Below are 12,816 nucleotides of genomic sequence, written 5' to 3' on the forward strand. Positions count from 1 at the left end.
ACTTAGCTGCCAAGAGAGAAACTTTATAAAACATCACAAATGTGCTATTTGTATAAAAATTCCCCATTACAAATGCTCTTGTTTTTATTTAAATGAGTATTTTTAACCTGAGCTATTAATAAAATAAAATATTTTTTCTCCCTTGTAAAGCTTGGCTTTCAGAAGGAAGAATCATTGAGCCTCCTCTCTTGTGAGTAATTTCTCCTAATACCGATGGTGCTACGTAAGTACAGCCAGAGCTCATTAAACAGACTTCTGAGTATCGTTATAATTAACAATTAGCTAGAAATTAGTTTTAATGATTTGTTTTAGATGACAGAATAGAAGCATAACGTAATTATTTTTAAGCCTTCTACATCAGGGAAGCCCCATTAAGAATATAGCTACCACCAACTTTCAATTATTGAGAAGCAGATAATCATCCAAAGCATTCACTAAGTGATCTGCTTACAGACCCAAACTGAGGGAGTGGAGGAGAAAGGCCGCCCCAGCCCAGGTGTTTGTAATTATTTAGCCTTTTTACAAAGTCTCTTCCTTTTCTACTCTGCTCTTTTAGGCTGTTTTTATGCCTTGGAGACATCTCCACCAGGAAAATGAACAGAGAGAGTCACCCTGCCTATTCAGTTCTCCCCTAGGTCCTGTCTCCTGCCTTCCTCTGAAGTGTAGTGACAATCATGGCAGGAAGGGTGAGGGGCTGGAGGAAGAGTCTAGAAAATTTAGCAAGTGGGCCTGAAACTGTCCTAATCAAGCTGGACTAACAGGAAAGAAGATTATGTAAGTAACAGATATAAGAGTATTAAGAATAGACTCCCGACTCTAAAGGTAGATCTATACCTTTCTCTCTCTGTTCTGTGGTTTTTTCTTTTGTTTTTCTTTTTTTTAACGTCTCAAAGTCAATTTAGATCTTAAGAATTCATTTAAAAAAATACTATGGAAACCTGAAAAAATGCTCTTTCATTTCCTGAAAAATAGAAAAATATTCATTTAGAATGGTAAATATTGATTATTGTCAAAAGTTTTTCTTCCTTCCTTCTCTTTCTCTTCTTTAAAAAAAAAAAAAACCTCAGTTAGTCAGGCTGCTGTTTTCTCTTCCACCTTTGAGCAAGAATGTTAGACCTTTTGCTGCTGACCTTCGGAAGCTGTCCCGGAGCACATCCTGACACCCACATAAAAGACCTGGTACCTGTGTTTCCACATCACAAAGCAGGCCAACAAGCACACCAAGCCACAGACCAAGTTCAGAACCATCTGGATGAGAAGGAACAGTTTGAAAGTGCCAGTGATGCTGGTACAGTCAGTCACATCCCGGTACACAAAGGTCCTGCTGAGGGGCTCGGAGGAGGGCAGTTTGCACTGGCAGGAGTCGAACGCGGTTCCGCAGGTAAACTGTGCGAGCTGGGCATAGTGGTGAGCGGCGAACGCCACGGCCAACACACAGACTGTCAGGCCAAGGGCACTCAGCACAAAGTACAAGAGCTGCAAGAAAGCAGAAGAAAGGGTTTCCAGTTACAGAGAATGCTGGATGACTCCCGCCAAAGCTAATACAGAAGACTTCTGTCCTAGGAAGCACCCCCTCTATCCTCAGAAATATGGTGCCCAAGACGTGACAGTGGCTCCTTATGGACTGTTAGTGAGCCTTCCTGGAACTCTGATGGTCTTTTCATTTGTCGTGCAGATGGAGGGTGTTTTCATGAGTTGAGCCAACAATTTGAGCTTGATCTGGGATGTTTGTGTGTAGGTGTAGTAGGCAGCTTAGATGAATCCCAAACACAAGAGCCATCCCTGAAGGACAGACTGCTTGTTTTGACCTTAATGATTGCTGATATAAAGACTGCAACAACACTAGAATTGGAGAACAAGTTTCTGCGATGTAAACACTGTGTTGGCCAAAACTGGCAATGATTGGTCAACTAGCAACATGTGTTAATAAAAAAACAAGAAACTATGTTCAGTGGCTTGTGTATGTGCTAAGTTACTTCAGTCATGTCTGACTCTTTGTGACCCCATGGACTGTAGCCTGCCAGACTCCTCTGTCCATGGGATTCTCCAGGCAAGAATACTGGAGTGGGTTGCCATTTCCTTCTCCAGGAGATCTGCCCGACCCAGGGGTCGAACCCGGGTCTCTTACATCTCCTATACTGGCAAGCAGGTTCTTTACCACGAGCATCACCTGGAAAGCATGCTCAATGGAGTGGTTGCCAAACTATGTCCAGGAATGCCAATATCCCCAGTCAGAGGTTGCTGGGAGAAAAAAATATAGCTCCAAAAAGTAGGTTACTCAATGTTAGTGTCATCATCTGTAAGTCTCATCTCAAGACCACCTATAACCACGCAGTTTCTGAGCATAAAAATAAGCTGTAAATGGTCGCTTGGTCACCAAGGTTCTAAACACCATTAGCCTGCGTGTTAGCCTTGGAATGGAAAAGTCTGGTGAAAGTTCTAACTCTGCTATTAAAGAACCATGGAATCCCTGAACAACTCAGACATTTACCCTAAACCTGAAATATTTTGATCATGAAATTGTGAATGCTTGTTGATGTGACCGCTATATAAACCATTTTATAGAACAAGAAATCTTCTTTTGATTGGACTTCCCTACTGGTATCCTCCCTCTTAATGGTCCAGCCTACTGAGGATCTAGATAAGGAACAGAGTCCCCAGCTGTTGGCACTGGTGTGCTGAACTAAGTTCTTAGTGTAAGAGTTATACACCTATAGTCAAAAGGTGCTCATAGAGCACTTCTGGTGAATGTGTCTGCTCAAAGGAAGATCAGGCACATCCAGTCCAGGTTCAGACTAAAGTTGATCTGAAGGAGGGAGAGGGAATCTCAAGAGGGAGGGGGGATTTATATCTATATCTTTATATGTATATAGCTATATATCTCTATCTTTGAAAGTGTTAGTTGCTCAGTTGTGTCCGACTCTTTGGACTCTTTGTGACCCCATGGACTGTAACCCACCAGGCTCCTCTGTCCATGGAATTCTCCAGGCAAGAGTATATATATTTTATATAGTATTATATATTATATATATAGTATATATTATATATATATTTTATGACTGATTTCCGTTGTATGGCAGAAACCAACACAACATTGTAAAGCAATTAAAAAACTGCTCTGAAAAGATTATGCCCTCCCCCCACCTCCAAGTAAATGCAACTCAAAATAAAAATACAAATGTAAGATTATAAAATACATGCACATAAGTCCTACAGATAAGTGATTTTCCACACAGGGACAATTTCAAGTCTTAAATATAGAATACTTCAAAATTTACTTTTTCCTTCTTGAGTGGGGTATGTGGCGTGGTGTGTGTGTGTGTGTGTTGGGGCTCTGTGCAAGGATCTGGTTTGCTTGGAAGCTTCACTGCAGACACAAGAAGAGAACAGACCCTAGTTAAAGCCACCTGGACTTCACGTGGCTGCAGGAGCAAAGAATGCAGGGGTTCTTCGGATCTTCTCAACGAAAACATCTTAAACACAATCCCTTTTTCATTTTCAAATCACACGAAGGATTGTCACATATAACCCACATTTCTTCACATGTGACACAGTTTGTGGAAACCTCTATCTCAGGGACATAACAAGGATAACCTATGCACAACATGTTTAATCTCTCTTGGAGGAAGGGAGCCACAAATACACACAGTGGCACTATTTTAATAAAAATTAAGAGGAACTATTTGATTTGTAATATTGAATGCATGGCCTTGGTTCTGCCTGTCTCCCAAATTTTCAATGGGCATATTTTCTACAAAAATGGGCTAAAAAGTATGGATTTATTTCGTGGGGTCATTGAGGCAGAATATCTGAAACATTTTGGGTTGTTTTGAAATATACAGGCTTGACAACTGACTTCAAACCCTTGATGCCAAGGACCAGACTAAATTGTGCTGGCCATGTGGTGTGTGCCTGCCGCTGGAAGCTGTGTCTCCAGTGTAGACGCTGGGACTGGGAACAAATTGCTCTGGGAACATGGATACAGCAAAGACTCTACCAGCAGAGAAGGCTTAAATTAAAGGGATAATTTCCCACCCGAGATTTATCTGCTTCTTTAGAAAGGCCCCAACTAGAGTATTCTTTACACATTTTATTGTCATTAATGGATGACACTAAGGAAGTTTTGTCATAACATCCCCCCACACACACACTCACATATATATCCTTAGAGAATTTCTAGAGCATCCACTGATGCATTATCTTGAAACAATGACAATAATCCCTTATTCTTGATCTGTATATTAGTTAAATTGTTGCAAAAAATATACTTTCTCATAACCATTATGAAAATCCATTTGCTGAAATGAGAGTTTTGTCTCTTTTTAAAAGAGAACTTTTTGGCCTAAAGATCAAAAGACTTGCCAAGACCTTTCCCAAGTGCACAGCAGCACTCGATGAGGATTACAGGCATGTGCTGGGGAGCCAGACAGCCTGGGTTAGAATCCTGGTTCTCCCCCCTTAACTATGAACCTTGGGCAAAGTAATCAATCCCATGTGTCCCTCTGTTTCTTCATCTAACACTGGCTTCACAGCATTACTTTAAGGATCCAAAGAGTTGATATATGTACAGGGCTTAGAACGGTGGCTGGTACGCAGTAGCACTATTTAAGTATGTGTGAAATAAACACAGTAGCAGACATGGAAAGTGCTGCCTGTTCTCAGAACTTTTAGGATATCAATCCTACTGACTTTGTCTTCTACACCATGTGAGAGTAACAACACATACTTGGCCTGTATAAAAGATGTAAATATTTACACAAATACGGAGAGATTACTCAGTTTTAACCGAGTATCTTAAATATGCTAAAAGCCTCAAGAGCACCAATGAAAGCCATGCCCCTCTGCTCCTTTAAAGACGAATATATTTTCATTGGTGCACTAGTTCACACATGGTGATTCTGCTTCTCCCACTGCAGAAAAGCATCGGGCCAAGTAAACAAGAGTGAGCCACAGCATCAAGTTTCTTCTCCATTTCAAGACATAAATATACACTTGATTGGCCAAAGCCTATGGGCCACTTCTGCAGCGCTATAGCATTTTTCCTTCGCGGCTTTCAACTCAGCCGACAGCAACAAGCTTCTGGGTTAGAATCTGTAATTTAAAATCAAGTGGCTGGTTTTACCTACAAGGCACAAATAAACTATCAATGAAAGTGTTTACGATGACCTTGGGAATGCCAGCAAATATATCTTGCTAGCAGCGCGGCTCCGGCCTCATCTGTCTTGCGGGTGACACGCCGCCGGCAGCCGGCGCAGGACAGCCGGCCGAGGCGGGCGCCCCCTGCACTTATGTAACTGCGGCCCCGCGCTCGCCGCCTCTAATTGGTACCCGGCCGCCTCTTCAGCATTCAGTTACTTCGGGAGGAGGGCGGTTCGGCTTCAATTTAATCATCTTCCCGGTGGCAGGCAGGGTAAGACCCCTCTGCTCCTCGATGGGCAGGGGGAAGCGGCGGCAGCCCAGGGGCCTCCCGGAGGGGGGTAGGTACCGGGCCATTGCGCCTCCAATACCCTCGTGGGGGAATGTGCCTCCCGAGTGTTTCCGCAAGCACATGAACCGGACACGATTCTGAAAACCATCAAGGTGAGCCCCGAGAAAATAGAGCCACGAGAATAGGCAGGAGGCCCAATCCGCGGCCGGATGGCCCCCCAAGCCCAGGAGCAGAGTCCAGGGAGAAGAATGGAAGGATGCTTACAGGGCCTGCCAAAGGGTCGCCGGAAAAGATTGTGCTAGCATGAGATGAAAAGACAAGCTGCCGTGGCTATTGTCTGTAAGGAAAAGGGTGTGTGTGTGTGTGTGTGTGTGTTTCTGTGTGTGCGCGCACTAGCATAGGCTGCAGTGAGGCGCTGTCATCACCCTCGGAGGATGGCTTGTGCTGGCCATCTGGGCGTTCAACACAAGGAAATAAATTCTCTCCAAAGTGTGGCCAGGATATCAAGCACTAAAATGGCTTTGCTAGTAAGAAACACCGCAGGAAGGTGCGTTTCATCCCCTCTCCTCTAAACGATGTGAGAAGCAAGGGTAGTGTGGCTGTAACCTGTCTTGACTTTGGAAAACCGGGAGATTGACTGAAGCTCATTTTCGACCTGAAGATAATATAGTGGGCACCTTAGAGAGCTGGAAACTAGCATCACCAAAGGTCACATTCAGGAGAAGAGAAAGTGTTTCTGTATTTGTCATGTCTGTCACAGGTGGGGAAAAAAAAAAAGATAGCTAATGAGATCTTCCTAGTGGGGACTTCTCAACCTGGCTGACAGTAGCAATGCCTTTTTTACTTTATTTATTTGTCCTTACTCCTTAGGTGAAGACGTTTAGGCTTTAGGGGCCTCTGTGAAGATAATGCTGTTGCCTCTACTGTCTCCTGGGATCATGGGGGAGAGGGAGATAAGGGCCTTTCAAAGAAATTGATGAACCTAGCTTAGGGCCCTTTTAACCTGATGAATGAAGTTCACATGGTTTAACATACCATTTCTTACTAGGCTTTCTGGCTTTGAAAAGAAACCATTACTAAGCCTTGCAGTTTATTCAGACTTCTACTCAAAAAGTAAACAGGGATGATGTCTGCTTAGTCTGGGCTTCTTTAAGGAACACCCTCAGACAGAAAAAGTAAAATTTCCAAGTGAGGCATATCCACCAAAATTCTATCAATTTTTAAATCACATCCATTCAATTTTTAAATTAGAAAAGTTACATCTAACTATTGGAGAACACCTCAAAATTGAATAAAAAACCTACCAAAATGTATCTATAATCCCACCACTCAGAGAAACTATTTTTTTCTCTGTATATAAGAGCTATTTTTTTATTTTTGTACGATCATACCATATATTTTGTGTAGCCAGCTTTTTGCTAGTCAAAATAATTTGAATATTTCTTCACTGGTTACTCTTTTACAGTGACTTAAATATGTATACATATATGTATGGATCAGCACATTGTTTATATGTCAATATACTAGAATATTCTGACATCTTATTTTCTTCATTTTTGTGATTTCCAGATAATATAGTTAACTTACTCTTATGGCTTATGCTTTCTTATTTTAGTGAACTAAAGAGTATCCGGTTTTTATGTGTTTTCTTGTAGAAGAGAAATAAACAATGTGAGTGGATTCTCCCCCCCCCCAAAAAAAAAAAAAACACCACCAACATTACAGAAAGCTTTTTGTTCTCTGCTGCAGGAGTCGAAAGAGAATGTAGGAATTGAATTTCTACTAACTCTGATGGCTGAGTGGGGTGTTTATCTCCCTAAACTCTGAAAGGGCGTGTCTGTGTTTCCCTTTGGAGCAGATTCTACCGTGCAGTGAAAATGCTGTGTACTTGAATTGGCTCCAACCAAGCGTACCGTCTCTAACAGGAAAAAGACACACACAGGAAAGACACACACACTTGCTACACCAAGCATATCCCAATCTCCCACCTTTGCCTTCAGACTCTTGGCACAGATCATTTGGGTGCACCCGATATACTTTTCTCTGTCTCAGTGATCCCACCTACAAGGGGAAATGCACTTAGACTGCTTCATTATTAAAGCATTCTAAAACAAAACCCCAAAATAGGAAAGTGGGCACTGATCTAAGGCGCCTTTTCCTTAGCCAAGTGTTTTGTTGAACTGACAAATTTTCGATATTCCTTTTAAGGGCATTGGAGGACAGACTTCATATGCTCCGTGAAAATCCAGTTCATGGAAATTAATACTTACCAAAAAAAAAAAAAATCTGCATTACCTCTGTGGGCTGGATGAATGCCCTCCTAAAACATTTTTTGGCCTGCCTAAAAATGCAATTTCTAGAATAATCAGATATGCAACCCCTTAAAAAGTCCTCCTTGATTTTGTACTCATGTTTCTTTCTATGTGATGATAAAAGAGGAAGAAAAATGACAACTTACTTTCATGGCAAACTGGATACATGTCCGTTCGTCAACTTGATAGGAGACACAAAGCATAAACAAACCGAGATAGGCCACTAAGCAGACCTGCAACCAAGAACAAGGATGAAAGGATGTTATCAGGGCAAGCTTTCTAAGGACATCAATCTCTGTGTCTTTCACCAGTAACATCCTTGTTATCAAGGTGTTCGTTTCATTTGCTTATCTTTATGGGATATTTTTCCTCAGCTTGTAGAATTGAGTTTTAAAAATAGGAAAGTCAATTTCTTTCCTATTTCCAATTTAGCCAGTATTTATTAAGTCCTTTTGATGTTCCAGGTGCTATGTAAGGTCCTTCAGTGGATACAATGATGAACAAAACTTCCTCAACCTCAGTAACTGTATAGTCCAGGCCAGGCCACAATAAGTGCACACACTTTTCTAAGGCAGGGCATTCTGTGTCAAATGCTATTCAGAGAAGTACAAAAAGAGGAAAAAAAACAACACTGAGTTGGGCAATTAAAAAAGCCTTTGCTAAAGAGGTGGATTTGAAATGGTTCTTGAAAGGGATGATGATAACAATAATGATCACTAACAGTCACTGGATACTTACTTTGTGGCTGGGGCTCTTCTAAGAGCTTTGTGTGAATTTCTTCATGTAACCAGGACAAAACCCTATGAAGCAGGTGCTATTATGATCCCGGTATTATAAATGAGGAAACAGAAGCACAGAGATAGTAAATGCTGAAACCAGCCCTTAAATCAGGTAGCTTGGGTGAAACAGTATGGGCAACAGCACAGATGCAGGAGTGTGTGTGGAAAGAAGGATAAACGTGTATCCACAGTGGAAATAATAAATTATAGAGCAGGAAAGGTAGGTGGAAAATCTGGGGAGGTAGAACTGATTTAGCAAAGAGTGGGACTCCCTTGAGCACTTTTGATCAGGGGAATGACAGTTTTCAAGACATGTTTCAGGAAAATGAGCAGTGGGTGTTGGGTGGTTTGGCGGTGAAAACATCAGAATCTTGTTTTACTAATCTAAAAGCAGGATCAATCCATCCAGTGGGCCAGAGCTCAGAGGATGGTGGGCAAAGTCAGAGAAAGAGGTGAGACGAAAGGTGAAGTAAAAGTAAAATCTATACAGTCTTGACTATTGTGTGACTGATGGGTGGACGGTGGAATGGGAGAAATAGAAAGCTATCTTCAAGCTCTTGAGTATCAGTGATGGAAAAAGTGGGGCTGCACCTGTCAGAAGGCTGCAAGAGGCATGGCAGCTTAGAAAACATAATCAATGTTTAAAACAATTTTAAAAATCAAAGCACAGTTAATTTATAATGTTGTGTTAGCTTCAGGTGTACAGCAAGGTGATTCAGATACACACATACACACACATATTTCTTTTTCAGGTTCTTTTCTAGTATAGGTTATTATAAGACATTGAATATAGTTCTTTGTGCTATACAGTAGGTCCTTGTTGTTTACCTATTTTTTTTTAATATAGTAGTGTTTATCTGCTAGTCCCAAACTCCTAATTTATCTCCCTCCTCAGACAGTAAAGAATCTGCCTGCAATGCGGTAGACCCAGGTGCAATCCCTGGGTTAGGAAGATCCCCTGGAGAAGGAAATGGCAACCCACTCCAGTACCCTTGCCTGGAAAACCCCATGGGCAAAGAAACTTTGCAGGCTACCGTTCATGGGGTCACAAAAAGTCGGACATGACTGAGCAAGTAACATTTTCACTATATATATATATATATAAACATTTCTTTTTAAGGTTCTTTTCCATTATATGTTATTACAAGACACTAGATATAGTTCCCTGTACTGTACAGTAGGTCTTCGTTGTTTATCTATTTTATATATAGTAGTTTGTATCTGCTAATCCAAAACTCCGAATTTTTCTCCCCTTCCACCCCAGCTATTCCCTCTGGTAACTGTAAGTTTGTTTTCTATGTCTGTGAACTTATTTCTGATTTGTAAATAAGGTCATTTATATCACTTCTTAAGAGCCCATATATAAGTGATATCACATGATATTTTGCCTTTTCTGACTTCATTTAATGTGATAATCTCTAGGTCCATCCATTTGTTGCAAATGGCATTATTTTATTCATTTCTACAACTGAATAATGTTCTGGAGAAGAGACTCATTTGTAAAGGTATGAACTCCAGAGTTCACAGCAGCACTATTTACAGTGGCCAAGACATGGAAGCAACCTTAGTGTCCATCAACAGATGAGTGGATAAAGAAGATGTGGCACATTAAACACGTGTGTGGATGGTGCTCAGTTGTGTCCAACTCTTTGCAACTCCATGGGCCAGCCAGGCTCCACTGTCCATGTAATTTTGCAGGCAAGAAGACTGGAGTGGGTTGCCGTTTCCTACTCCAAGGGCTCTTCCCGATCCAGGGATCATACCCACGTCTCTTGTGTCTCCTGCATTGGCAGCAGATTCTTTACCACTGTGCCACCTGGGCTTCCTGACATAAAACATACTCGATCTGATTTCCTTTTTAGTGAATTAGAATTTCTTAAACTCTGATTTAGAGTTTCTAATCAAAGCATACCTATTCACACTCAACTTTAAAGTTCTACTTTAGGATGGAAAACATATGCAATCAAATTGCTTTTTCCGATAAGCACAGTTTTCCTAGAGACAAAGTTGGAAGTGTGGCTGAGAGTTGCTCAGCAAGTCATCACATGGCTGGCTTTGCGATATCATAACTCCTACCCTCCAGGACCAGCTTTGAGCCTCAGACCATCTCTGCTAGAGCAGTAGATCTATTTATTTACAAAGCCCACAGAGCATTTTAAGGTAGCACCTCTATTCCATTCTCCCTTTGATTAAATCAGTAAGTATCTTGTGCCCTCACGGGTTCCCAAGTTGAGAGTTGGTCAGGCTTCCACTGGGCTGTGAAGCCAAAGCCAAGCCTTCTTTGAGTACAAGCTGTTTTCAGGGTTTTCTGCCATTAGGACAGGCTGATGGTTAAAGAACATAGATGACATTTCTAGTTGGAGAGGTTTGGGTAGAAAATACAGCAGATAGAACCCAGAAAGGCAGCTTTTCAGCAGAGCGCTGACAATGTGGAGGTAATGGAGGTAATGATATAGAAATTATTCGTGTAGTCCACAATGTGGCTATATTTTCAAGTGAGGCATGAAGTTCTTTTTCAAAGTTTGTTTTAAAAATATATCTAGGGAGGGAGATTCAAGAGAGAGGGAACATATGTACATCTATGTCTAATTCATGTTGATGTATGGCAGAAATCAAACCAATATTATAAAGCAATTATCCTTCCATTAAAAATAAATAAATTTTAAAAATATATAAATATATCTAATTGAAGTGTAAATTTGATAAGGCCTATAGGGGCTTACCATGTATTTTTCAAATTAAGAATCTATAGAACTAAAACAATGGAAGAAAGGTCTCTTTTTGTTTATTGGCCACAAGCCCAGTGGAGACTTTTAAACTTGCTTCCGTGGGGACTGTCAGACCCTAAGCATGTATCTGGGGTCCTTTGTTAACATCTGTCCACAGGCACACAGAGTCAGGCTCTCTCCCACGTAACTGCTTTTGTCCCTAGTGGCAGCTGGGAAGTTGTCAACTGCCAAGACTCTCCCCTTTGTCTTTAGGAGAGACACGTTTTGACAATCAAGCCTAACTGACCAGTATCTTAAAAATCTAGCTCTGCCTTCCTTGCACAATTTTTTTGACTTCAGACCCGGGTTCGATCCCTGGGTCGGGAAGATCCCCTGGAGAAGGAAATGGTAACCCACTCCAGTATTCTTGCCTGGAGAATCCCATGGACAGAGAAGCCTGGTAGGCTACAGTCCACGGGGTCACAAAGAGTCGGACACAACTGAGCGACCGAACGGAACAGAACGGACGGAATATCTACTTCTGTAAAGCCTTCATTTAGCTTGTTTCCAGCAAGAAGTAGCACAGGAACATATGCCCTCACTCTAGAGTATTTCATTTAGTCATTAGACACAAGTTTTTTTTTTTTTTTTTTGAGGCCAGACTTTTTTCAACATCTCCAGGAACTGAGTGGTAAAAAAAAAGTTTCAGCCTTCAAGGAGCTCTCAGTCCAGTGGGGAAAGAGAGTGAAGTTACAATACCACGTAAGTACTAGACCGTGTCTGCTGTAATACACGGAAGGGGTGATTAATCTGAAGGTAACTTGAAGAAACTTCCTGGAAGATGGATTTCAAAAGGTAAGCAGAAATCAAGCAGAAGGATGTGAGGAAGAGTAGAGAGAGTATTATCAGGTACAAAAGCATGGAGAAGTGCACAGAGGATGGAAGAAGGAAAAGCTAAAGATGAGCTTGCAGAGATGGACAGGAAGTAGGTTACAAAGGACTCATTTCAGTCTAGGACATTTGAAGCAAAGGAGTTATGTGGTTGACTGCATTTTAGAATGGTCTTTCTGGCTGTGAAGAATGGATTAGGGGAGGAAGACCAGCTAGAAAGTTGTTCAGTTCAGTTCAGTTCAGTTCAGTCGCTCAGTCGTGTCCGACTCGCCGCGACCCCATGAATCACAGCACACCAGGCCTCCCTGTCCATCACCAACTTATCTACAAAGAAATGGAGCATGCCTGGGTTCAGGTAACTGAGAGAAAGTAGGTGTGTCTGAGTGATGTGAGGGAAGCAGATTTAGGTCTCTGAGAACTAATTAGATGTAAGGGCTGAAGGAGAGGGAGGGATCCTTGAGATGTTCAATTAGAGCCATGAGGTGCCAGGTGGATGGAGTTCACATTTAATGAGAGGAAAAGCAGAATGGGAACTGAAACCAGTGAAGCCCACATGAACTCAAAGTTCAGTCACATGGGCCTAGAACGCAGGAAAGAGGTCTGAGCTGAAGATAAGCCCTTGAGGCAATGGAAACCATCAGAAATGCTGTTTCACCCAGAGACAGTCTAGGGAAAACAAAAAAGAGCCAAAGAAGTTA

General features: G+C 41.7%; 1 protein-coding gene across 5 annotated transcripts in view; it reads right to left on the reverse strand.

Annotated features, from left to right (window-relative positions):
- Nucleotides 1-1,049: 1,049 nt before the first annotated feature.
- SSPN (sarcospan) overlaps nucleotides 1,050-12,816 on the reverse strand; it is a 142,694-nt gene continuing 130,927 nt past the window's right edge. For all 5 annotated transcript variants that reach the window (XM_088837264.1, XM_088837266.1, XM_088837265.1 and 2 more), the window contains 2 exons: nucleotides 7,887-7,973; nucleotides 1,050-1,476 (listed from right to left, as the gene is read on the reverse strand). In XM_088837264.1, coding sequence (XP_088693390.1) covers nucleotides 1,111-1,476; nucleotides 7,887-7,973 — 453 coding nt within the window. In that variant the 3' untranslated portion in view covers nucleotides 1,050-1,110. The remainder of the gene's footprint in view (nucleotides 1,477-7,886; nucleotides 7,974-12,816) is intronic.

The sequence above is a fragment of the Moschus berezovskii genome, chromosome 6, assembly GCF_049115385.1.
Source record: "Moschus berezovskii isolate FMDL1 chromosome 6, NW_MosBer_1.0, whole genome shotgun sequence".
Lineage (NCBI taxonomy): Eukaryota > Metazoa > Chordata > Mammalia > Artiodactyla > Moschidae > Moschus > Moschus berezovskii.